This window comes from Marmota monax, unplaced genomic scaffold, assembly GCF_021218885.2.
Source record: "Marmota monax isolate L192 unplaced genomic scaffold, Marmota_monax_Labrador192_F-V1.1 WCK01_AAM20220418_F8-fsc00008, whole genome shotgun sequence".
Lineage (NCBI taxonomy): Eukaryota > Metazoa > Chordata > Mammalia > Rodentia > Sciuridae > Marmota > Marmota monax.
In genome coordinates, this window is record NW_026694432.1 from 22,339,540 (window position 1) to 22,366,722 (window position 27,183).

The 27,183-nt window shown below is 51.0% G+C and overlaps 2 protein-coding genes across 5 annotated transcripts in view; one reads left to right on the forward strand and one right to left on the reverse strand.

Moving 5' to 3' along the window:
• Nipal3 (NIPA like domain containing 3) overlaps window positions 1–25,175 on the reverse strand; it is a 45,450-nt gene extending 20,275 nt beyond the window's left edge. For both annotated transcript variants that reach the window (XM_046468788.2, XM_058571051.1), the window contains exons 1-4: window positions 25,028–25,175; window positions 22,033–22,338; window positions 3,694–3,762; window positions 2,041–2,212 (exon numbers count right to left, since the gene is read on the reverse strand). In XM_046468788.2, coding sequence (XP_046324744.1) covers window positions 2,041–2,212; window positions 3,694–3,762; window positions 22,033–22,125 — 334 coding nt within the window. In that variant the 5' untranslated portion in view covers window positions 22,126–22,338; window positions 25,028–25,175. The remainder of the gene's footprint in view (window positions 1–2,040; window positions 2,213–3,693; window positions 3,763–22,032; window positions 22,339–25,027) is intronic.
• Window positions 25,176–25,288: 113 nt separating this feature from the next.
• Stpg1 (sperm tail PG-rich repeat containing 1) overlaps window positions 25,289–27,183 on the forward strand; it is a 41,784-nt gene continuing 39,889 nt past the window's right edge. For 2 of the 3 annotated variants that reach the window (XM_046468789.2, XM_046468793.2), the window contains exon 1: window positions 25,289–26,649. The gene's annotated coding sequence lies outside the window, so the exon portion shown is untranslated. The remainder of the gene's footprint in view (window positions 26,650–27,183) is intronic. The other variant, XM_046468790.2, reaches the window with a different exon arrangement.

Sequence of the window (27,183 nt, forward strand, 5' to 3'; positions counted from 1 at the left end):
GGTGCTGTCGTTGGCTCTATCAGACACGCAGGGACACTGAGGCTGGACGGGGTGAAGGACCCACCCAAGATCATGCGGCTCGTGATGTGGGCCAGGCTCTGGCTTCCTCATCACAATGTCCACCTTGGTGGCTCCCCCTGTCCTTTCCTCTCCTCGACTCTTCCATGTCTGCAGATGCTAGGACAGGGCCAGCGGTCACTGTGAATGGACCTGGCTCACTCTCCCGAGGCGATTCCCAGCTCTCAGTCTAGGAGATGTGCTGCTGGATCCAGCTGCCCCTTGCTGGGTGCTGACCATCAGTAGCTTGAAGGGAGCCACAGCGGACTGACCACCTTGCTCTGTGATCAGCAGCCCCGTGGACCAGCTGCTGCTTTTCTCCCTGTCCGCCTCCCTTTCTTTTCTCCTGTCTCTGTCTCTTTCTGTCTGTGAGTCAGTTTATCCACATTCCACTGAAAACAAAATTACTTCTCTTGAGTTATAGGGGCAGTTAAATAAGGTAATATTTAAATTAAATATTTAATTTAAATCACTTTGGTACATAGCAAATGCTTTATAACTAAACTATTATCATTAAAGTACCTAGAGCAGTGATGGATAAGCCAGAGGTACCCAATGAATGGTAGTCGCTGTCGTTGTTGTGATTATTATTTGCAGTACCAGAGATTGAACCCAGGGGCACTTTGCCACTGAGCCACATCCCCAGCCCTTTTTATTTTATTTAAAGACAGGGTCTCACTAAGTTGCTTAGGGCCTAAGTTGCTGAGGCTGGCCTTGAACTTGTGATCCTCCTGCCTCAGCCTCCTGAGTTGCTGGAATTATAGGCGTGTTATTATTTTTAGTATTATTTTTTCCTGGGTAACCTCAGAAGCTCTAAGAGTCCCTTAGGTCTCATGGCTGACACCTGAAATCTCATCATAATTCAGGCCTTTATTTTTAAGAATATTTCATATTTATTAAAGTTTAAAGACTAACAGTTAAAGTGCTAGTTACTCAGTCACTCATCTCTCTCTGCAATGGGCAGGAGAGAGAGACAAGGGCATAAATCTAAATAAGTACAGGGGCTGGGCAGAAAATGGTCAGAAGTCAACAGAGAAAGGTTGAGGTGTGCCACACGCTTGCCTTATGAGGGGTGTTCAGATGACACCACACAGCAACGCTGTACAGGCAGCAGCAGGCCCGAGGACCTGCTCACCAGACCCCCCCAGACAGGGACAAGGCCTTAAAACGGGGTCAAGGAGAGCAAAGTGTTTGTGAAGCTACTGACATCATTACTTTGAGAATTTTTTTCTGATTCTATTTCATTTGTGACCTCAGGACATTGGGATCCTTTGTCTTTCATTGATCCTCCGAGTTGCTGGTCTGGGGAAAATGCTAGATGTGGAAGTAAATGTAGTTATTAAAGGGGACTCAGGTCAGGCACGGTGGCACACTCCTGTAATCTCAGAGGCTCAGGAGGCTAAGGCAAGAGGATCGTGAGTTCAAAGCCAGCCTCAGCAAAAGAGAGGCCCTAAGCAACTCAGTGAGACCCTGTCTCTAAATAAAATACAAAATAGGGCTCGAGATGTGGCTCAGTGGTCGAGTGTCCTTGAGTTCAATCCCTGATACCCCCCCAACAACAACAACAAAAAAGAAATTGGTTGCTGCAAAAAGATCCCGAGTGCACTTCTAGAGGTGCAGGTTATCTGAACCCCAGAACAAGGCGATTTATCTTGATGGTGCAAACACGTGGGTGAGGGTTCATCTTCTTCTTGCTGTGGAAATAAAAAGCCATCCTGACAAACTTCCTGAACAGGTTTTGGTGCCCGAGGCTCATGGGCTGGGGAAGTAACTCTATCCCTCTGGCCTCCCTGTAAAATGGGGAGAACAGGCATCTCCCCGGGCGGCTGGTGGGAGGGTCAGGAGGCTGGCGGGTGCACACACCAGGGCCAGGCCGCCGCCCTCTGTCAACGCCTGCTGCTCTCACAGCAAGAGCCGCTTGTTTGCTGAGTGCTCTGACCCTGGCGGTGGCACTGGCCCCGGGCAGGGTGGGACGGGTCTTACCTATCACGGAGACGGCGCCGAGGGGCACGATCAGCGAGAGCGGGGCGAAGGCGTAGGAGGCGAACACTCCCAGCTCGCCCAGCAGCATGAGGAAGAGGCCCAGCCACCATGTCTTGGTCTTGAAGTAGGCGCGCGGGTCCTTGGTGGCCGCCAGGCGGATGTGGCAGTACTTCTGGAACCCAGAGAGAACGAGACTCGCCCAGATGCGCGAGGCACGTCTCCCAGGTCTGCACCCACCTTTAAGAATCACCCGGAGCCCTTACTGAGAGAAGATGAGCCGCAGCCAGCTGCACGCCAGCTCTCCCCCGTCACTCTAAGGCAGTTGTCCCCAACGATGAGGGGCTGAGAACCACAGAACCTTCCCTGGAAACCTGGATGGACACCTGCCTGGGCTCCTCCCCAGGGTCACCGCCGTGGGCAGTGGGAACGGGCACTGCTAACGCACACCACAGGCAGAGGGCAATCGGGGCGGGAGCCAGGTCCAAGGTCCCCGCCGTGGCCTGGCCTTCTCCCTCTGGCTGCAGTTCCCGGGGGTGCTCACGTATGGGATGCTCGCTGGTCATGCTCCCTTCTGTAGAAGGGGCCAGCAGCTTCTGCTGGGCAGCCGCGTGGGTATCAGTGGGCTCTGTCGCCCCTGGGCAGACCATGGCTCAAGCATGGCCAGCGCTCCTGTGTTTCTGGAAACGTGAACTGGGCACAGACACCGAGGCGGTAACTGAGGAAGGCTACGAGTCATGTGGAATTAGAGGACAAGTGTGCTAACTGGGAATCCTGGACACACGCACACAAGCACAGGCGTGTACAACATACACACAGGCGCGTATACATGCACACAGGCGTGTGCACACATGCATGGCAGAGGTGCACAAGGCATGGGTGTACGAGCCCCACACCTGTCCACAGGGCTACAGTTTCACACCTGCTCTAGGGAGGGGGGAGGGAGGTGGGGAGGGAAGTGGGCGGGGCTTAGGGACTTAGACCTGGGACAGGTGGTGTACCTGGGAGGTGACCCCAAGAAGCCAGGAAAGGAAGGGATGGAGAATGAATGAGGGGTACATTAATGAGAAGAAGGGCCCCGTGGATGGGAACCCCCAGAAACCCTGCCATTGGAGAGGAGCCTGGGACTTGTCCATGGGTGCCCATCCCCCACGGGCTGCAGGCCACTGTCCAGGGGCCTTAACGCTTCCTCTTCCCTCACTGCACCTTCCGCCAGGGGGGTAGTGCTCTGTGCCCTCAGGGGAGCCCCTCATGCTGCCAGCCTGCTCCAAACCACAGCTGCTTGTGAACACAGGGGCCAGAGGCTCTGCAGGGCACCCCGAGACTATAAGCACCGGTCTGTGCTGTAATCAGAGCTGAACTTGACAGCACCACAGCAGCCCAGCAGCAAGGGGAACAGGAAAGGATGAGACCAGAACCCAGGGGGCCAGGCAGGAGGCTACTGCACAGCCCAGGCCCAAGAGGAGGGGAGGTCCTGAGCTGGGCGAGGGAGCGGGGCACAGAATCCAGAGACTCTGCATCAGTCCACCAGGTACTGTAGCAGGCACAGCCCAGGACGGAGCAGGCAGGGCCCACAGAGGAGGCAGCTGGACCTGGATGAGACACCCACCTCCTGCCCCGTCTCTGCTGTGGACGGTGCCAGTGAGGGAGACTTACCTGGAGGTTAAGTGCGATGCTGACCACGAGGTGCCCAAAAATCGCCAAGAGGGAGCCAATCAGGTTTTCCTGGAAGGAAAGTTCACAAAGCAGATGTGCGTCATGGCCAAGCCAGGGGACCCCAGGAAATACCTGATGCTCAACTATTTGCTGTCCCCATAGAAAACCAGAAAAACAACATCCAGCCTGAATTGGATACTCCAGGAAACTCCATCCTTCTGCCGTGTGGTCACAAGGACCAGATAAGGCCTAGCCTGCCCTGCTCCTCCCTGAGAGGCGCTGGCTGGTCACCATCTTGCGCAGAAAAGCCATGCTTAGAAATCAGCATTTACAGGAGAAACACGGGTCTGGGTCCTGTCATCTTACTGAGAGCCTTCATGCTGCCAGAAGTACCCAAAGAGACCCGGTTAACTGGCTCAAGGCCTAGGGCCTTTCAATCATTTAATCTACAAAATGTTAATTTAGATCATCTTATGAATAAGGTTCAGAATCCTCGGCATGGTACATGACTATCAAATGTATGTTCATTGTCGAATAATTAGGAAATACTGATTTGTAAAAAGAACATTGCAACAGAAAAGCCACCTGTAACTCACTAACCCAGAGATAATCACTACAAACATTGTGGTTCTTATTCCCGTAAGCTTTTTTCTGTCTACAAGTTTAGATGTCAATGGAAATTGTTGCTTCACTTTATAAAATGACAACCTGTTTTATACAACCTGGTTTGTTTTTTTGAAACTCAACATATTGTGAACACATTTCCCTGTCAGCCATGTTTAATCTGTTGTTTTAAATAAGGGCCAAATAGTTCATGTGCTATATTTTATATCATTACTATGATTGGACATTTAGGCCATTTTCCTTTTTTATTTACTTGCTTTTTCTGCAGTACTGGGGACTGAGCCTAGGGGCATTCTACTCTGAGCCAAATCCCCAGCCCTTTTTATGTTTTATTTTGAGACAGGGTCTCACTAAGTTGCCCAGGCTGGCCTCAAACTGGTGATCCTCCCTCCTCAGCCTCCCGTGTAGCTGGGATCATAGGTGGATGCCTTGCTCCATTTCCTTCAGAAAATTTTTGCTGTGATTGAATATGCTAGTATGAAAGTTTGTGCATCTGTGTAGATTAGGCCCTTAGGATAAATTCTCTCTTTCTTTTTTGCAGTTCTGAGAGTGCATTGAGGGCCAGGTCCTGCTGGGCAAGAACTTTACCATGAAGCCACACCTCCAGTCCCCTTAGGGTAAATGCTTAGGAACCCAATTGCTCTTAAGGTGCACTTAGCTTAGCATTTCAGCCACACCCTATGATGTCCCCAACAGGCCCAGCAGAAGTACTCCACCCCTAACGCTAAAGAAATGCTTTATTTTGGCGAAACAGTAACCCACCCTTCCCTGGATGCTGCCTTCCTCCCCGCCTCTGCTCCTGTCTCTCGTTCCCATCTCTCTCTTCCCCGGGAGTCCTACCCAGCCTCTAAGGCCTGGCCCCAGGATCAGCACAGCTCTGGCGCAGTGTCCAGTCTACCTGGAGAGAGAATCAGCGAGCGCCCCAGCGTGGCTCCTCCTCAGGAAAGGTCAACAGTGAGGGATGAAGTCACCCTCCCTCCCTCTTTCCCCCACTGGAACGCACAGTCCTGACAGCTGAGGAGGTCTTCCAGGGAAGGGGCAGCCGGCCCGGGGCAGGGGGTCTGCCTAGGTCCCCAGGCACAGCTCTCTTTAACTTCTACCCAGCAAGGCGCAGGGCGCAGCACAGGGAAGGAGGCCGAGCTGGGAGCAGGTAATGGGGTGCTGGTCCCAGCTGCTGCCACTTCACAGCCACCCTGGACAAGTCCCTCCTCTAGGTCAGTTTATGTGTCCCCCATCTGGCCCAGATGACAGCTAAGAGCTCCTCCAGCCCTGCCCCAAGCTGGGTGGGTGGCCAACAGAAACCAGAGGACCTATCAGGCCAGGGCAAAGCTGGTTCTGACTTCACGTTCAGCCAGAAGGATCCGCTGACTGTGGGCAGAAACCTGTCCTTGCTGCAGTCAGACGGCCGCAGAGCTAAAGAGTCAAGGGAGACCTACCAGGCCAGGGCTTCCCTACCTGGGCTCCCCAAGACTGTGTGAATCATCCTTGAAGAAAAGGAGACAGTGAAACACCATACCCCTGAGTGCCCCCTTTCGGTTCCCCAAAATCTAGCCAAGTAAGGGAACAACGAAAAATAGTCCGGGAAGGTCCAGGTACAGAATATCCTTTTTGGAGGGGGTACTGGGGATTGAACCCAGGGGCACTTAATCACCGAGCTACATCCCAGACCTTTTGACTTAGACCCAGGGTCTTGCTGGGTTGCTTAGGGCCTCGATAAGTTGCTGAAGCTGGCTTTGAACTTGTGATCTTCCTGCCACAGCCTCCGGAGCAGCTGGGATTACAGGGGTGAGCCACTGCACCCAGAAGATACATATGACCTTGCAGCACACTGGCTTTCTCTTACACTCACTGGGGGCCAGGGCGGTCAGTGGAAAGCTACCTTCTTACACATACAGCAGGACAGTTGCTCCAGATGCTGGTCGGACAAGCTAAGCAAGTTAATGCTAATGATGTCACTGCTTTTGCAGCTCCACATAGGAAAGTCCTCTCTCAGACGCCACCCGGGCAGAACCGAGGGAACTGTGGAGAGGATGCATGTCACGCTTCCAGCTGGCTGCCACTGAACAGGAGGCACGAGGGACAGAGGCACTGCTTGGCAGAGCACTGAGGGACGGAGGTGCTGTCAGCCTGGTATCACAGGACCCCTCTTGGAGCAGTCTCTGATCTCTTGTAAGCTGTCCCCAATAAATCATACGTCTCACACGCCGTCTCCAGGTGCTCTTGTTGGCCTCTCTGCAACCTGACCCACTGTCCCGTGTTAATAAGGGTCAAAGGCAGAACCCACGGTGTGGCTGAACAAGCTCGGGCAACGCTGTGTCCCCATGGCTGCCTGGAGCCCGCGGGCACACCTTGGCGAAGCTCAGAGGACTTTCTCTGAGTCTTACTCAGGCCTCCCTGCCTTATTCAGCTCTGGGACACACCGGTCACTGGCTCTGTAGTAGACACCTCGGATTCTCGCTGGCCTAACATCATCATCACCTTCCTTGTTTTCTGGTGAGAGCACCCCAGTTCTGCTGTGGAGGACTTCTCCCCGACACCCCCCATGGGCAGTCTTATGAGGACTGTCATTCAAAGTGCTCCATCCTGGACAAGGACAGGCCTATGAGCCAAGCTTGACCCAAGTCAGCAGGTCAGAACTCTCTCTAGGGACCAAATCGTGGACTGGGACACACAAAGGCTTCCACCTATGGCCAGGCCTGGAGGGATCCTCAGCTCCTGCCCCACAGACCCTGGAGCCATCCTGGTTCCTGCCCTTCAGTCTCTTTTGCTGAAGAGCTGGTTTCTGTTATTTGCAACCAAAGAGCCTAACGGAACCGACGCTTGCTGGAAACGGGCTTCAGGACTCTGCTTATCACTGATCCAACTTCCCATGAGCAGGACTGGGTTTTTTTAAAATTATTTTTTCTTTCTCCTTTTTCTTAGAGACATGTCTTTGCTGAATACCACCAACAAGAAAAGCTGTTTCATTTTAAAACTCTCTATATTTGTTATCAATGTAAACAACTTTACAGATCTAAAGTTTAAAAAATCCTTACCATAAACTAAGTAATTCTTCTAACAAATGGTACTTAAATTCTCTTAAATTTCTAATGCTGTTCACATACGATGAAATTATTTTACGCTTTCAATTTGAAAACCCAACTCCAGGACTTCGTTTCTGGGAACGTGGAGTACGCACACCTTCCCTGACTCTTCCTAAACCCTGGACACGGAAGAGAAGACAAACATGAGACAGACCCTGAGAGGGGCAGAGAAGGCAGACAGGCAGGCTAGGGAATTGGGACCCCAGAACGACACGGTGCAGAGTCCCTGAGTTTTCTTTGCCTTTTACCTGCCAGACACGGAGCCCAAGAAGCCGGCTCCCTGGAAACACCATCAGGAGCAGGGGGTGGGGGACCCCAGGAAAAGCCTGCTCTCCGCCCTAGGCCAGGAGACAGGCAGCTCAGTTAGAAGGGAAGTTCAGCCACTCCCCCGCTCTGCTCAGACGCCATGGGGACACCACGGGGACACCACAGGGACACCACGGCCCCCCCACCTGCACCAGGACATCCAGATGGGAGCCTGGACTTCCACCCTTCCAGGGCTGCCACAGGGCACCTGCTACAGCCTCAAGGTCCACATCCCTCAGACTCACATGCTGCAGTCCTAACCCCCAGATAACTCAGGAGATGTCTTTGGGAAGCACCTCAGAAATGAGATTTGATCCTCATGAAAAGGATCTGAAAGAGATCCCTCGCCTCTTCCACCCCAAGAACACGGGGAGAAGCCGCCATCTGTCAACCAGAGAGCAGGCCCTCCCCAGACACAGAATCGGTGGCACCTCGATCATGGACTTCACAGCTTCCGGAACTATGAGAAATAAATTTCTGTTAGTGAGCTGCCCAGTCTATAGTGTTTTGTTACAGAAACCCAGATGGGATAAGACTCCACTTTGCTCGTTTTATGGTCTTAGCGCTGTTGTCAAAAACATCCGTTGAGCGCAGATGTGAGTTTGTCTCTGGGCTCTGTTCTGTTCCATTGGGTCCGGTCTACCTTGGGCCAGCACCACACTGCTTTGATTACTGTGGCTCTGCAGTGATTTCTGAAAACCGGAAGTACGAGTCCTCTGACTCTAGTCCTACTCTTCCAAGATTGTTTTGGCTACGGGGGTCCCCCTGCATTTCCACATGAATTTTAGGATGAGCTTGTTTCAAGGTATTTTTTAATCTCTCCCCTTGTGATTTTTGGTTGGCTCCTTGGTTATTTAAGGTGTTGTTTAATTTCTAAATATTTGTGATTTTCCCATTTTGTTGCTGTGCATTTCCTTTGGTCAATGACTTATATAATTTCATTCCCTTATGATCAGGAAGCACACTTTGAATGGTCTTGATCTTTTCAGTGTACCGAGTCTTGTCTTCTGAACTGATGCATGCTCCAACTCAGAGAAGGTTCCGCGTGCACTTGAGAATTGGTGTCTTGTTATTTTGAATATCTGTTAGGTCTAGAGGGTTTACAGTACGGCTCAGGTTTTCCACCTCCTTGTTGACCTTCTGTCTAATTGTTCTGTCTATTTTTGAAAGTGGGACATTGGTGTCTCCAACTGTATGGGATTGTCTATGTCTTCTTTGGATTCTGTCAGTTTTGGCTTCATGTATTTGTGGGCCCTGTTAGGTACATATATTTGATGATTGTTATATCTTCTTGATAGACGGACTCTTTTAAAAAAATTTTTTTTTCTTTGACTGGGGATTGAACCCGGGGTGCTCTACCACTGAGCTACAGCCCCAGACCTTTTTTCTTTTTTGAGACAGAGTCTAAGCTGCTGAGGCTGTCTCCAAACTTGCTGACTCCTACCTTAGACTCCTGAGTTGCTGGGATTACAGGTGAGCACCATTACACCTGGTACCTTTTTATAATTTAATGTTCTTCGAACCTCATAACAATCTTTGTCTTAAAGTCTATTTGATGTTAGTACAGCCACTCTTATTCTCCTTTGGTTACTGTTTGCAAGGAATGCCTTATTACTGCCGCCCTACTTGTGCCTTTGAATCTAAAGTAAGTCTTATGTAGATAGCATATACTTGGATCATACTTTTAAAAAATCTGTTCTGCCAGTCTCTGCTTTATTTTTTTAAAATATTTTAGTTTTCAGTGGACACAACATCTTTATTTTATTTTATGTGGTGTTGAGGATCGAACCCAGCACCCTGCGCATGCCAGGCGAGCGCACTATCGCTTGAGCCACATCCCCAGCCCATCTGCTTTTTAATTGGAAGTTTAATCCTTTTTTATTTAACATAATGGGTGATTCTGCTATTTTACTACTATTCTCTCTATGCCTGTGTCTTCCTGTTCCTCAGTTTCTCCATTACTGCCTCCCTTGATTATACAGCTATATTTTCCAGTGGAACAGGTAATTGAATCCAGGGGTGCTCTTCCACTGAGCTACATCCTTAGCCCTTTCTATTTTATTTCTAGACAGGGTTTCACTAAGTTCATGAGGATGACTTTGCACTTGTAATCCTCCTACCTCAGTCTCCTGAGTCACTGGGATTACAGGCCACCATGCCAGCCTCTTATTTTTTCTTTTACTATTTATTTTTCAGTTATTTCGTTAGTGACTGTGCTGAGGATTACAATGAGCATCTTAATTTTTTTAAACAATTCAGCTTACATTAATACCAATTTAAGCAGCATACAGAACTTTGCTCCTATATAGCTCCATTTCTCACCCCCATTATGCTATTATTGTCACAGATTTCTTCATTACCTTTTAAAAGGTAACCACCTTCCAGGAGTGGACAGAATTCTGCAACCCTGTCATTTTAAAACGATATCCAATTGGAGTCCTTGTTGATTAACAGAAGGAACTTTGGGTTTTTTTTTGGTACCATTGGTTGAATCCCGGGGGAGCTTAACCAATGAGCCACATCTTTAGCTCTTTTTATATTTTATTTATTTTAGGGGTACTGGGGGTTGAACTCCGCACTCAACCACTGAGCCACATCCCCAGCCCTATTTTGTATTTTATTTAGAGACAGGGTCTCAATGAGTTGCTTAACACCTCGCTTTTTTGCTGAGGCTGGCTTTGAACTCTCGATCCTCTTGCCTCAGGCTTGCAAGCCTCTGGGATCACAGGCATGCGTCACAACGCCTGGCTTTATATTTTACTTTGAGACAGGGTCTCTCTTAGTTGCTCAGGGCCTCACTAAATTGTGGAGGCTGGCTTTGAACTTGCGATCCTCCTACCTCAGCTCCCAAGGCACTGGGATTACAGGTGTGTGCCTGCTCCTGGTGAGGAACTTGGTCTATGTTCCCTAAGTGGCCTAATCTATGCACAAATAAATGGTGGTAAAGGTAAATGTGGCACATGTCACAAGACAGTTCCAGTGAAGAGGAGGATTTCAAAGAAGGAATCCACACTGGGCACAAAGTCTAACTCCCTGGCTCTGGGTCATGTGGCAGAGGCAGCATTGAAAGGGCTTTAATTAAAATAAAATGCAGGCTCTAAGATTTCCATCCCCGGTGACTTCTCATGCTTGGCTGCTCCTTCCTATGGCCATGTGGCACCTGGCCCAAGACAGAGCGTTTCAAACACACAGTCCATCATTCGTGGACTGGAGACACAGCAGAAGTCCACCTGCAGGGTTCCGTGGGAACTCTGGGAGGAAACGACATTCCCAGGAAGTGCTCCTGCACAGCCCAGAGCAGCTGTGAGGTCAGAGGGATCCTGCCTTAAATCCCACCTCGATCCCTCCTGGCAGTGTGATTGGCCTCCCTCTCCTATCTGTAAAGTGGTGTTATTAAGAGTCCTGACTCCCAGGCTGTTGCAAGAATAAACAAGACTAGCCCATGAACACCACGTAGCACAATTCCTGGCACAAACTGTCAGGTTCATGGAAACGGACTTCTTTACTGCAGGACTCCCCAGAGCCCTCGATAGGCATTAGCTATCAGCCAACAGCAGGACGCCTGAGGCCCTCCCAGGAGCTGGCACGTGCTAGTGGGAGGTGGTCAGGACTAGTAAAGAGCTCAGATTTTGGCAACTGGCAGACCAGGCTTCTTGTAGACGATGATGATAATGATAATGACAGACAACAACACTTACTCGGCACTTCATACACATTACCTCAGTCAATCCTCACAGCCACTTGCTGCCACCTCATTCCACAGGGAAGAAACAGACACAGGTGGGAGGAGTCGCTGGTAAGCGGATGAAGCACGATGGGACCCCAGTGGTCTGACCCCAGGGCCCGGCTCTTAACTATCAAGTCAAACTGTGTAACACGTAAGCTGTGGAACTGAGCCTGGTGCGCTCAATAAACAGCAGGTAAGATCAAGGCTGGTCCTGAGCTCAGTCTCCCAGGCTCGACCGACAATTGTACCACCTGTCAGAGATGAGCACAAGCAGGTGGCATGCATCGAAGGGAGGAAGGGCAGATTCCAGGTGCTATCGTTGGGGCCTACTGTGTGCCAGGCACCGAATACAAATGTCACGCCCTGTCCCCGTCCTCATGCAGTGTATATTATATAGCTGATTATTTAATCTCACTGCGAGCAGAGCCACCTGGGAGCTTAGAGGCACAGGGTGCTCTAGGAATGCAGGCTGACCTAGTGTCTGGGGGGGTGCTGCTGAGGTCTAGAGAGGTGGGGCCGGGTGGGGTAAGCCGTTCCACAACCGTGGGGGGGCTCCTGAGAGGGAAATGAGAATAGGACCTTTGAGGACCAGAACGGTGGCCAGTGTGAGGGGACAAGACCCAGGAAAATGGGCTCCAGGGCACTGGGAGGCAAGGCAGGGTCCAGGGAGGACGAAGGGAAGCCAGAGTGTCCAGGGAGGATGTTGGAGGTGGGCCTGTCGCCTGGGGGGCTTCCACTCTCCCACCTCCACGAGTCTCGGCAAGTCAACTTTCCCACGTCTCACTTCCCGCAGACTTTTCTGGACACAGCAGGCCAACCAAGGTGCCTCAAGTGAAGAAAGTCACTGACTTAACTGGTAATGCTTTTTTTTTTTTTTTTTTTTTTTTAGTGCTGGGGATGAACCCAGGGCCTTGTGCATGCAAGGTGAGCACTCTACCAGCTGAGCTATGTCCCCAGCCCTGGGAATGCCTTTTTGATAAATTTCACAGAAATGGTGAAAGAAAAACAAAGTCTATGTTAAATTAGGTGTGTCCAGTACTTTGATTTGAACAAAAATGAAGGAGGCCCTAATCATACTTTTAGCTGGCTGGCTGATAAAGGTGGTTTATCACTGTGATTTTTTTTTTTTTTTTTTTTGCACAGAACTTGGAAGGCGTTCAAACAATTCAGCAATGCAGCTACAATGTCACTCTTCCATTCCAGGGACTTACAGCAGTGTGAGAGAACCTGTTAGTACTTCCAGCCACAGAAACCAAACTGGTGATAGAACGGACACTGAGCTCTACCCCCTTCTAGCAATTCAGATACTCAATTCTAACACACTGTTTGGGTTCAAAATTATCATAAAACTTTATATTCCATTAATCAATTGCTTATATCCAGATGGGACAATAAAGAGGATCTTTTGACTGAATCAACCCTTATGAACCTCAAATCCAAGGGAAAAAAAATTTTATACCAAGAATTGAACCCAGAGGCACTTAACTACTGAGCCACACATCCCCAGCCCTTTCTAATATTGTTTAGAAACGGTCTCGCTGATTCGCTGAGTGGCTGAGGCTGGCTTTGACCTGGAGATCCTCCTGCCTCAGACTCCCTAGCTGCTGAAGGAAATTTTAAAAAATGAAATTGATGAAATACTCTACATTTTTCCTTATGGCAAGTGTTAAAAATTATTCTTAGTTGGAAAGCCAATAGGCTAAGCCAGCTCCAGCACCTTGGGATAAGCAAACCAAAGTAAAATGGAACTTAATTCCACCAATCAGAAGCAGTGAATCACTTCTAACTAGAGGCCAACTGCCATGCAGGGCCCATCAGGTGGTTTCTTTACTTTGCTTCTGCATTCAACCCACAAACCCACTGTTCCTGCTGCCACCCCGGAGCTCTCTGAACCCCTTCTGGTTCTGAGCGCTGCCCCATGCATGAGGCACTCCTTGCTCAAATAAACCCTCCTAAATTTAGCTTGTCTGAAGTTTGATGGGTGCCCATAAAACTTTTAAGTGTTAAAAGACAGAATTCTGAGATAAAATTCTGTGAGGGAAATACAAGGGGAATACAAATTCAAGGAGAAAAAAAGAATGAGTTCAAATTTCCCGAGAGCTGAGGAGACGGTTTGGGTGATTTTCGGGAGGCTGGTGCTGGGCATGGAATGTGTAACCGGTTTTAAAGATGCCAGTATTTACATACTTTGCAAATGTTTTAAATTGCAATGAAAAATTTTAGATGGCAACTAAAAGATGTATCAGGAAACAGGTGCTATTTCTTTACAGGGTCACGTTTGAGGACCTCAAGGAAGCCATCCATTCCCTGTGGCCCTGATGGAGGACGCAGGGCAAAGCCCAGCCACCTGGAAGGAGCTTCCACCGTGGACCTGGGGCCTGTGCCAGGAGCAGGCGCTGTTGCTACGGGGAGCTGGGGCCAGCCCTAGCACTGAGCTCCTGGGGCAGCAGATGACAAAGGAACTCTGCTTCCCGTTCCATGAACATGTCCGGCTCGCAGCGGCCTTTGCGGGAGACAAAGGAGAACCACAACAGGCTCTGGGAGTGAGGGAGCCACTGGGGCTCACAGGGCAGCGGCTACGGGGCTCCTTCCTGAGGCCTGGCTTCCTCCTCCTCTGCCGGTGGGCAGGACAGGGACTGCCCTCCCTCTGGGCTGCCTCAGGGACTTCCTGAGGTGATCTGAAGAAAGGACTTACTTCAGCTCTGAGGGTTAAGGTGACCACATGAAAACGCCCATCTCTGGCCACCTTTGACCTCCAAAAATGGTTCCACCTGGAACAGACTGATGGCCAGTTTATGTTCTGCTCAGACAGTCCGTGCCCCCCTCCGACGCCATGCCGGCTACTCCAGGAGGCAGGCCGAGCAGGTGCCCTTGACTCGCCACCAATGGAGGACAGCTGAGCAAGGGAAGGGACCCCCTGCCTCAGAGACATGGCAATGCCATTTCACAGAGGGCACTGGTGACGGGTGGGACTCGAAATGGAGACTTCACAGTGCACGGGGATAAGCCAATCTAGAGCAAAACGTTCCCAGTCAAATGGCTGCCAGGATGATGACGGCTGGTATGTACAGAGCGCTCAGAGACCGGCTGGCACAAGGTCCTCTCTGGGCACCTCTGGGCCACTAACAACCCTGTGAGGTGGTACAATTCCAATTCCTGTATTTGTCTTTAATATTGGACCTTCCTGTGTCGCCTCGGCTGGCCTCACACTCCTGGGCTCAAGTGATCTTCCTGCCTGAGCCTCCTGAGTGGCGGGCACACGGGGGTCCCCCACTGCGCCCAGCTGTGCTCCTGTTCTGAGCGCACACAGTGGAGGGGGCTCACAGAGGACAAAGTGAGCCTCAGAGAAGCAAAATAACTTAAGGGGGGTAAGGACAGGAGGACCTGAAACTGCAAGTCTGACTTCTGGCCTCCTGGTGACGATGACGCTCCAGTCTCCATGGTGCTGAGGGACCTTTCAGAGAGGACAAAGTAAACTAGGAAAAACGTAACCCCACTTGTAAGCGTGGTGTTCTCACCAATGACATGGGCAGGGGAGGTTTCTTTTAAAAGCCATTTCTACAGCATTAAACCAGGTAGGGACAGCTGTGACTGGTGACAGACATAACTCATGGCTTCCGCACAGGCCTCTCCAAGGGCCTCATCAAGGCTAATTATGCCCCCAAACCCTTGTGAAGTGGTGACTGGTTCCATTTTATGAGCATTTAAAGTCTGGCAAAGAAGGTGCCACCTCCCAGGGTCACACAGGTTGCACACACACCTCTCAGCCACCCTCCAGGTCCGGCGCAGGGCGATTGGAAGTTCAGGAGAATCCCGCCGGCAAATTTCTCCTCCAAGCCTGAAACCGTGAGACTGGCAGTTCTGGGGACAGCAAGGGAAGGACAGGGCAGCCCTGGAGAGCTTCCTCCTGGGGACCTGCTGGCCTCCTCGCTTGCCAAGGGTAACTCTGTTCTCACGGAGGTTACTTGAAGTGGGAGGCGCTTGTGAGCAAACCCAGAACCTGAATTTGACCTTGAAGTCAGGATTCCACCTTGGAGTCAGGGCTCTCTTAGGAAAAGGTGCAGACAGGAATAAGCAGGTCCCAGCCAGGGGTCTGGGTGGTAAGAACCGCCTCTTAGGGAACACAGGTCAGTGTCTTCACCTGGGACATCTCTGTCCCTGACATTGTCCCTGCAATGCCAGATGGGCAGATGGTTCTGGGGAAACACCTGATCCAGTTCCTGACCATTGCTCAGTTTTCCTGGGAAGAGGTAAGAGCTCAGTCCAAACTGTCCATCCAGGTGGGAGCAAATGCCATGCTCCTCGTGCGGGTTGGTAGTTGAGGAGGCTCAGGACCAGGCCAAAGTGGCGACGGAGCCTGCGGCAGGCCAGGCTGAGCACGGCTCCTCCCATACCACTCTGGCCCACTGTGTTCCACTGGCCGGGCAGTGAGGCCTCCCACCTATCTGGATCCCCATATTTAGGGTAACTGTACATCGCCCACATGGGACACCTGGGGAAGGCAAGGGCTGTATTCAGTACATGGGCATGAAGCACACGCCAGGATTTAGGGTCACTGCACTCATATAACACGAACCCTCACAGTCATGTGAGCAGGGCACGGGTGGCAACGTCACATGATATGGCCAATACTGACACAAGCCTTTATCATCACTACTAACAACTCCAAGGGCCCTTCTGGCTCTGATATTTTCTTACCCAAGAACTGATCTTTTACCACCTATAACTCTGCAAGAATAAACTGTCCTCAGGAAGGCAGCCCAAAGTCGGAGAGAGCAAACCTTGTGTGGATACTGGATTCCAAGTAGAACCTCAGCTCAGAGCAGCCACTGCTGCGATGTGCCACCAAGAGCCTCCATTTAAACACGGTGGTGACAAGACCAGCCATCACTTGCAGTTTAAACTGACCTCCCACAACGCCTTGGGCTTTGGAGTCTGGTGAGTACACAGTCCTGCATCCTGGCTTGCCCGGAGGCAGCTGGTATCCAAATGCAAGGGGCACACAGGTCTGGCTCAGCAGACCCAGCCACACCTGCACGCTGGCTTCGGGCCACCTCCCTGATGCTTACCTTCTCTGGCAGGTGAGTCATTACCTTCCCTGAGGTTGTCATTTCCACATTTAATCACGAATGTCAGGGAGTGGGAAGGGTCTCACAGAGCGCCTGGCACAACATGAGCAGCACAGAGTGGCATCTGGGACCAAAGACCTCGGCAGTGCATAGACTTGATTTGAACCCCAGCTTTACTACCTGTTGACTGTGTGGCCTCAGGCAAGTTAATTGACCTCTCAGTGCCAGTTTCCTCGCATGTAAAATGGGGGTCTCCTCAAGGGGCTTCTGAGAGGATGAGCGCCATCACATAGCAGTCAACACTTGGCATATGCTCACTAGTGTTGTTATGACAGTAATTATTAGTTGGCTGTGGATAAAGAGCCTGTATTTTCCTGCCAAGAAGCCTGAGAAGGTCTTCGTGGAAGAGGTGATCGATCCTGCAGCAGAGCTGGAAGTACGGTGGGGTTTGCCGCAGAAGGAGGGAATGGCACAGGCCACCCGTTCCCAGCCCTCACAGCCACCCTGCAGGATGGGTTTGAAACTGGCCTGCAGAGGCTGACGGACGCTCCCAGTCGGCATGGCAGAGAGCAACGGGGCCGGATCTGAAACCAGGTCTTGGGGAGTCCAAGGTCCATGCTCTTGACACCTGCCGGAGCTCTCTTTTATGCCAAATTCTGTCTTGAAGGAGAGGTACTGGTGGTGTTAAGTATCTCCACCCTCCCCTTCCCCCGGATTCCCTGAGGGAAGCTGCCCCTCTGCTGACCATGTAGCTCCTGTTCCCCCAGCACCTGGCGGACACAGCAGGGGTACAGTCACTACCTAGGAGAAACTGAGGCCGATCTTCCAGGCAGAGAATGTGTGGGGACCTGCTGGGACAGACTCCCTCCTGGCTCTAGCACCCTCCTTCACAGCCAGAATCCAGGCCCTGTTGGGCAGGGTGGAGGGCAGGGCTTCATGCACCAGTCAGGCTAGACTTGGGGCCACTCACTGCTTCCCTGTCCCAAGAGTAACAGGTGCCTGGAGGGCAGCCTCCCCAGCCCACATAGCCCTCTTCTCAGAGCTGCCCCGGGAACCATGCTTGTTGGACGGTCCCAGGCGCTGGCCAGCCCCTCCCCCAAAGGTCACTGACTGGACCAGGGTGGGCAGTGGCCCACCCTAGGCGTCAGCCTTCCCTCTTCTGAAGCAGGTGTAAGCTGAGTTCCCGCCTCCAGGCCCCTCCGAGTGCTGAGCCACGCCATAGCCTTATAGTAATTCCCCCTTTGCCTTAGCTTTTCTGAGAGTTATAAAATTTTATTTTATTCCTTGCAAATAAAATAGCCTTGATAAAAAATCAAGGAGGAAGGAGAGCTTCCCCTTCAAGCCCTTCCCCGCTCCCCGGGCAGAGCTAACCACACCTCCCGACTCTGCCTGTGCCTTCCCCTTCCTCCTCCTCGTGACCATGACCTTTCTGAGCTAAGTGCCTCCCTCTGCCTATGGTGCCTATCACAGGGTCAGGACTGGTCCACGCAGGTGGCTGGGGGACAAGGCCACCACACTACTGAGGAGGTCACAGATCTTCTGGGGTCCCTTGTCTAGGAAGAAGCAGAATCAGGATGTGAACCCAGATCTTCTTCCCCTGACCCCACCTGGTACTTCCCTGGGCTCAAAACCAGCTGTTCCCATGCCCACCTCAGTCTCCGCCCCTTGGCAGTCACCATGACTGATTTATCTCTGCTCTGGCACCAAGATGTTCCATAATAAGTGATGGAACAGAATTTGTGATTAAAACGGCTTGTACCAGGAATCAGGGAGCCGCTCTGTTGTCCCAGACTCTGTCCTTTTGGTGCCCATTCCTCACCAATCATACCAACTTCTTATTTTCTGGATTCCTGACACCTGGCAGTCAGCCTTGCTGATGGGGGAGACACCGGCCCTCCCAAGCCGGCAAATTCTCAGCCCAGCACAGGAGGCCCCTTCCACGTGCTGACCAGCCAACCCAGAGCCCGCCCCCGCCAGCTCCTGGGTCAAACCCTCATGGGTCAGTATCCCCCTGCCCTAAATCAACCTGGGCACCAGACACCTGAGGAAAGTCCCCAGGTCCCAAAGTCTCTGGAAATTTTCCAAGTTAGCCAGGCCTTCCACATCACCCCGCCCTGCCCTGCCTTCCCTGGGACATCACAACAAAGGCTCTGGGCAGGGCCTTCCCTGGCCATCTGTGCACCCAGACCCACCCTGGTGCTTCCCCACGTGGCTTCCCCTGTGGCCCCTTCTCTTGGGGAACAATCTCCTTTCGATGGCACCAGCCTCTCTACAATGTCATTATAAAGTGAGGCCCAGGCATGATCCAGAGAGAACAGCTTCTTTCAGGACACCGACGGCTATTAATTAAGACTCTGAAAGCCACAAAGCACAGGGACAGTTCCTGCTCTTCCCAGATCAAGGCGCTCAGCGAGGCCTGGTGTGGGCACTCGGGCTGAGCCGGATCTGGGAATTCCCCGGGAATTCCTCCAGGATCCTGACTGTGCCCCTGTCACTGTGCCTTTGGACTTGAGGGGTGGTTGGTTACTCCTGGGCAGGGATGTGGCTGGGAGGGGAACAAGGAGACTTCTGGTTCTATAATGCTCTTGATCTGCGTGCTGGTCACGGTCACGTGTGCCCTCTCTTTGTTAAAATCTCGCACCTAGGGCTATGATTTATACGCTTCTCTGTATGTATATTTCAATTAAATGGTTAAGAAAAATATTCCCTGGGCTGGGAGGTAACTGAGTGGAAGGGCATTTGTCTAGCATGTGCAAGACCCTGGGTCCAATCCAGTGGGTGGAGCTGGGGCTGTAGCTCAGTTGGTATCGTGCCTGCCTCGCCTGCACAAGGCCTGGGTTCAATCCCCAGCACCACCAAAAAAAAAAAAAAAAAAGTCTCTGGCTTTCAGCCTAAGATCATCAGTTTCTCAGGACAAGTTGGGCGGGGGGAGGGAGCAGCTCAGATCACCTCCTCTAGAAATCCCCCACCTGGCTGATCATCCAAGTCACCTGAGGCATTTTATAAAATAATGTAGACTCCAGGTTTTTAGATATGCTCAGCCACGATTTGCAGGTGGGTAAAGAAGAGGGAGTGAAAGGCAGAGATGAGCCCAAGGGGGAGAAGCCTGTGTATTTTAGGGCACCCCCAGGTACTTCTGGTGGCCAGCTAGGACTGGGGACAATTCATGAACTCCGCAGCTTCATTTCACAGAGACAGAAACCGATGTACAGAGAGGGCCCGAAACTTGCCTGAGACCACCCACCAGTGATGACGGACTGGGCCAAGACCCTCTTCCTATCACAGCCCTAGAAGAATACGGTGGCCGCGCAGGGAGGGGAAATGACAGGCTTTCATGGAAAGAAGATCAAGGAGCAGGACACCAACGGTGAGAAAATGTCACCTTGGCACAGAACAGACCCAACTCTGGTCCCAGCTACACAGGTCTCCTGGGCATGACGGAGCCGGCCGGGTCCGAGTCAATCCTGGCTCTGCAGAGAGCCCAGCTCCAGGCAAATCTGATGGCTTGTGTGTGTGCACAGTGTGCTCGGCTCGTCAGGCGGAAGTAAGATGATAAAAGCCTTTGATTTTCCCCAGTGCCCTATTTATTCTTCCTGCCTCGTACCCTTCTTTGACACGCAGGGGTGACACAGCACATTGGAGGGTGCTCTAGCAAAGAGGGGACTCGGCCAGGAGTCGAGGCACGAAGGAGAGAGTACCCTGTGGCACATGGGTGAGGAGCAGGGTGTCATTGTCAGCCTGACCCTGTTTAAATTCTGGGCCTCACATAACCTCTCCAAAGGGGTAACAGCAAGTACGTGGCAAACCCTGGTCACTGTGCACAAGTGACTGCTCCGAGTGCTTCAACTGGAGAATTCACTTCATCCCCACAACCGCCAGGAGACAGAACTACTATTAGCCCATCTTACAGATGGGGAAAACTGTGGCTGCATTCAGTGTTATTTATTGTGAAGATTATCTGAGAAAATGCATGTGAGAACTAGCAGGTACCTGGGCAGAGCACAAAGCTCAATAAACATTAGTTGTCGTGATCTAGAAGTAATAGTATTCTAGTTCTGCTTCTGAACTTGCTATGTGATCTTCAGTATGTCACTTCTCATCTCTCGGCCTCAGTTTCCCAGTCCATAAAAGGAGGGGGTCTAAGTTCTTCACTGGCTCTAGGGTATTATCAGTCTCCAATTGATCCAGGAAAAAAAAATAAAACCTAAAATCCAAGATGCTGTACTCACAGGTATTGAGAAATGTGGACACTTGACATTAGAAACCCCTTAATTTTAAAAAGGCTCATTCCCTTTGACCTAATAATTGTACCTATGTGGATATAAGAAAATAATGAGAAAACCTGAAATGAAACCACCATTTGACCCAGCTATCCCACGCCTCAGTTTATACCCCCAAAATTTAAAATCAGCATACTACAGTGACGCAGCCATATCAATGTTTATAGCAGCTCGATTCACAATAGTTAAACTATGGAACCAACCTAAATGCCCTTCAACAGATGGATGGGTGAAGAAAATGTGGTACATATACACAATGGAATATTACTCGGCCATAAAGAAGAAATTATGGCTTCTGCTGGTAAATGGAAGGAACTAGAGAATGTCATGCTAAGTGAAATAAGCCAATCCCCCCAAAAACAAAAGCTGAATGTTTTCTCTGATAAGCAGATGCTGATCCATAGTGGGGTGGGGGGATAAGGAAGAAGGAAGGAACTTTGGTTTGTGTAGAAGGGAGTGAGGGGAAGGTTGGGGCTTTGGGGGATGGGAAGGACGGTAGAAGGAGAGAGACATTATTATTACACTATATAAATGTATGATTAAACTACTGGAGTGACTCTGCACCATGTATAGCCAGAGGAACGAGAAGTTGTGCTCCATTTGTGTATAATATGTCAAAATGCATTCTGCTGTCATGTATAACTAATTAGAATTTTTAAAAAATAAGAAAAAAAATCAGAGATGGACACAAAGATTTACATTCTGTGATGTTGGCCGTTTGCAGTCACCCCAGATTAGAAATGACCTGCATATCCAACAATGGGAGTGTGTTCTACAACAGCTCAACAGATTATTGGGCAATCATTCAAAAAGCACGCGTTGGCTCACTCTCAGGGCTCTGGGGAAATATTCTACAAGTTAGATTAAGTGAAACAACCAAGATCCAAAACCTCATGTACAACATGGCCCTGAAACTATAATACCAGAAAAAAGACACGAAGGAGATAAATCATGAACACCGATTGCCTGCAACTACTGGAATACGTGATTCTTTAAAGCATCCAATCTTCTAAGTAGGAATGCACTGCCTTCCCCTCTGCTTCTAAGCTGTGTCTCGACCTCCCTATTTTTATGGGTTTTAATGAGCATTTCCTTTCTCTCGGTTCCTGTGGCCCTGCATAGGTGGGGGCCGTCTGTTTCTGCCTGCCACAGGCACGTGCACCCTGGATACATCTGCCAGTCAAAGCCGCGCTGTGTTGTTTTCTGGTTTGAAAAATGCAAAATTCCCAAACCAAGAGAAAAGTCCTTGCCTTGTAAGAGAAGGAAACCTCGCCTCCGGAGGCGGCGCTGCTGGTGGGCGGGAGCTGCTGCAGCTGCAGTCCTGCGCGCTGGGCTCGGTCCATGGCGCTCTAGTGGCTCATCCTCAGGGCCCGGCCTGGACCTGGAGTGCCGCTACGCCATCCTCCCCGTGATGCTCACCTCCTCCCGGCTGCCATCTCCTCCTCCGCCAAACAGCACTCGAGGCTCTTCTGGCTGATCTATAGCTTTCTCTTTGGCTTCCCGGAGTGGAGAGCCAATTTCTGTCTCTCCCAAGCAGACAACGACGGTGCTGTGCTCTAGAGTGGTGGAGAGGGACATTAAAAATGCATGCAGAGCGAAACACAGTCCCCGCCTTGCTCCCTGAGAGCAGCGTCAGGACCACACTGGCCACGAGAGGCAGGGCCATTTGAGACACTGTATCATACCTTTGGCCCCCTGAAGACTGACATTGCTCATCCACCCCAAAAGTTTTCTCCTGGGTCCTTGGGCAATTCTTCCCTCTCCTACTCTTCTTGCTTCCTCCTATCATACCCTAAATTTAAACCCTCCTTTATTCCATAGGCTCTTAAGGACAGAAGTAGGATCCCCAGTGACGACCATCCCTGTTCACTTCATTGGACTGGTATTAACAGCACTTCTCAAACTTTTCTACCAAACAGAAAAGAAAGAGAAAATATGCTAGTGTTCCGAGGACTGCGGCCGAAACCCTACCACAGTGTAGGGAAATAAAAAATATAAAACCCAACATATGCACAAGAAAAACTCCAAACAAACAAAATTCATGTGATTTTGGATATTTAACATAAAAATATTTTAAATTGCCTTTGATCTGCCATGTTTTACCTTGGCCGGGTGATTTAACTCTTTAGGCAGCTTCCTGAGCTATAACAGATGGAAACTAATGTTCCTAACCCATGGGTTAGGATTTATTATTGTGAGGATTTGTTGCAATAAGGCTTGTAAAACGCATGCCCAGTAAACAGTTAATCAATGTCAGCTGCTACTAGTTTTAATTTTATTCTCACCAGTTTGATCATTTAATTTCCTCATGCATATTCTTCCTGTTCTCTCCCGTAACCATCCATGAGACAGTTATTAAGGGCTCACTGTCTGTTAAACAGACACCGTCTCTGCCAGGCCCCCAGGCTTTAGAAAACTGTCTATCCCATAGCTTCTAGTTCCTTCTGCCATCCCACCCTATGTCCAGGAATTCTGGTTCCTATTGTGAACAGCACATGCCTAAGAAATAGGGAGACTACCAAGTCCAGCACCCAGGAGACACCAGATGTGGCCTTCATGCCATGGCAGCCATGAGGGCCATTTGGCCTGAGTCTCACTTTGTCAAAGGGCCTCCTAATTGAACTGCTGCTGATGCCTCCAGTTGAGGCAGAATTCACAGACATGCACTCCCCAGGTAATGCCATAACTCACATCCCATAACCAGACTTGCAAAATTATGGGGAAAGCATAATTATTCTTCACTAGACTTTTATGTGTGTATGAAAGGCATTATTGTGTTATAGTTCTATATCCTTGCCTTGGCATTTTTTAATATAACATGAGTCTTAGGAAGAGTGGTGTAGGGATCTTTCTGCCCCCGAGAGGCCCTGGGAAGCATCCAATCTGGACTTGAAGGGGCACTGGATCTGGGATTCCAGGAAGGCTTGCAGAAACCCCTGTTTGGCTGCTCCCTCCTGAGATCTAGTCCAGAGTCTGGGAATGACTCCTACACACACCTGCTAAGCAGCTGCTGTGCTGTGGTCACTTCAAAGTCAAGAACGCCTGACCCACCCTAATCAGCCACAGCTCCAGAGCACAACAAACAGACATGCCCAGCCCCACCCACAGGATGTCAGAGAAAGCACACCGGCCTTGGGGACCTGTGAAGGGGGTGGCAGGCATCCAGGCCTCCTAACCTCCTTTAGGCCAGCTGGTTTTCTAGTATTGCTTTTGGTTGTAGTGGTTTTAACTGGCTTTTAAAAAGCAGCTTCCCGTTCCCTCTGCCTCAGAAACCCCCTGGCCTCTGAGGCATCTCCTGCAAACACAGAAGGGTCTCCTAAGCTGGGTAAGCATCTTGCTCAGCTGGGAAGGCGTTTGGGCTGAAAGTCTCTGTGGAACTCTTTGCAAGCTGTACTCCCTTATAAGGCACCCATTCTTTGCCTGGTGGCTCTCTTTTCCTGATTTCAAAGTACTTTTCCAGGACTAACATATGTCCAAGAGGCAAGCAGCCAATGCTGTGTTGCCAGGCACCCCACGGTTAGAGCACACGGTCATTGACCCAAGAAATACAGAACTTGCTAGGTGCTTGCTTCCACTTCACCCCCCCACACACACACCTCTGATCTCAATGAATTATTTCAGCAGTCTCAAGAGCAGGTTCTTAAGAGGGAAGAACCCTGGCTTGTGCCCGCTAAGGCAGGGTTTGTATTAGAATTTGGATCTAAATGAAAACATAAATAAAACATGCTCTTTCCCACCACCTGACGATTCAGCTTCTGGCTGGCGAGTGTCAATTACGTGCCAAGCTTTCCCTTTCCTGGGCTTTGGCTCATGAAAGGGCTCCACGCTTCAGTCCCCTCCCACGGACCTGGATACTACTCCACACCTGGGTTCCAGCAGCCGGCGGGCGGCGAAGACTGAGAATGCCTCCCCTCATCCCACCTGCTAACTCCGACTGCTATTTCCAGGATGCATGCACAAGAGTCACGGTGGCAAAGTTACTGCGTTTCGCTTCCTGGAAGCCCAGCATCACCGTCACTAAGGCAAGCCCGTGCCCACTCTCCTCTCATCTTCGATGAAAATGGGAAGGGAAAGAAAAAAAAAAAAAAACCGGAGGCAACAGGACCCAAACCGACAAGGCAGGCGGCCGCAAGGAGGGAGGGTATTTATGATAAGGGACATTAGCTGATGACAAATGCGTTGCTTTTCCGGAAAAACGAAGGCAGAATTCAAGTCCCCTTCTTCCCAGTCTTAATCGTGACTCACCGGCGGCGTTCGCTCGAAGGTCCACCTGGCCGAGGGTTCTGAGAAATGACTGGGGCTCTTGGTACAACCCGGAGGCACAGCCTCCTTAATTCCTTCCCAACTCGGAGCTGCCGGGTGCTGCAGTGTTTTGCTTTCAAATATCGCAATCTGATTTGTCTGGCATCCTGTCAGTCAGAAGCTGGCGAGGACTTGACGCAGGCGAGTGGTGGTGCGGAGGGGATGGGCGGGACATCCTCCGGCCATTGGCTGCGGCGCTAAGCTTGCTTGAAGCGTAGGAGAGAGACCTGGGGACCCAGCTGGGCGCTCACCTGGTGGGGTCCCCTCTAGTGGACGGAGGAAGAACGTTGGAGCAACCTTCCTCCCCGCCCTCTGGCAGTGCAGGAGAGCTCAGGAGATTGCTCACCTCCACCTGCCCGACAGGTGTCCTCCCTTCTTATTCTCACGCCCACCTCCGGGCTTTGCTATTCCCGTATTCCACGTCCCCAAAGCCTAAACGTCCTTCCAGACCTAGCTCCCCTCCAAGTCCTCGAGTATACTGGGAGCCAGACGTACCTCTCCTGTCCTGCCCTCCGGTGCCACCTGTTGTCTGGGCCCCACATCGCGCTTCCCAGCACATCTGCAGCTTAGCAATACCGAAGGGCGGCCGCGAGCCTTCCACCCGACTGCCCTTTCCCCCGTGTTGAGCTGTACTAATGCCATCTCTGTGGAGCTTTGCAGATGTCAAAACGCTCTCCATCGCACACGCATTTTCACGCGCACGCTTTTTTGGTTCAGATCCTCACAGCAACTCTGAGAGGGACACTGACCTCACGCCCATTTTACAGACGAAGAAGTGACATTTGGGAGACACCTCAACGAGGAGAAAGAACAGTTCTGGGTTCAGATCCCGGAGCAGGGAGAGCTCCGAGAGAACACTCGAGAGGGCGGGGAGAGCGATGCGGCAGGAGCCACCCAAAGGCCGGCGGGGCTGGTGCTAGGAGCTGAGATCCGAGTAACGCGCCAAGGACAGCTTCTAATCTGTTCGGATTTCATCCTACATTTAAAGAGAACCACGGAATAAGCAGGGAAGTGACAAGGTCACCGTGACCATTCTGAAGCAGGGGGGCTCTTGGACTATTAAATGGCCGCCCCGGTATAGTTCCCCGTACCCACATTCTGTGGTTTGCTAGCATCATAAACAGGGCTTAGAAGGAGGTGAATTCTCAGCTTTATTCCTGGAAGTGGGAGCTTTGAGTGAGCAAATTCTAAGGCTTTTGGTCTATCCCAAGATTTCTGAAGACTCGCCTGGATGAAACTGAATTAGTTCCCCCACAGCTCTTGCGAATAATTAACCCGAACCCTAAAATTCTGGCAGCTTCCCTGCGGATTTTGAAACGCTTCTGACGATTGGTCATTAACTTTCCACGGCCAAGAAACGGGAGACACCATTGGCTGGACGTAGCGGGCGATACTCCGAATGTTAGTCCTGTGGTTGCCATAGCGACTGGGAGGCTGGGCGGTCCAGATTCAATACCCCTGACCTACAGGTAGGAGGCGGTTCCAGTTAGGGGCGGGTCCCTGAGGTCCTGAGGAGGAGCACACGGCGCAGCCCATGGGACGCCCCCTGAGATCCGCAGCCCCGGGTGCGTACGGAATCCCGGTGCCCCTTCCCGGAGGTGTGCCCTCAATGTCCCCGCCCGCGGCTCGCCTTCTCCTCCCAGCTCCTGTGAGCGGCGTGGACGCCCGACCCCTTTGCCTCAGCCTTTGCAAGTGCACAAACGTTTGGGGGGTCCGGTGCCGGGTGGTAGGAGAGCCGCAGGTTGCTGAGCGCTAACCCCCGGTTCACCCACACCATCGGCTGCCCCTCAGCAAATGCCTTTCCTATTTGGGGACTTGATTTACCCGTATGTAAGACGGAAGGGTGACACTGCAGTCTAATGGTCACTAGTCGGCCGCTAGAGTGCCTTCCAGCCCTCTGACACACTTTCTCAGTCTAAAAAGCATACCTAAGGGGGTTATTAGTCTGAGAGTGCTTTGAAAAATGTAAAATGCTCCCAAGATGTTTGATAGCCTATCACTAAATCGTTAAAAATCAACTGTAGTCAAAACTACTTAGGCAAATTCCATAAAATTCCACAAAAAGTAACAGTATAGCTGTCTTAGTATATGTACTAATA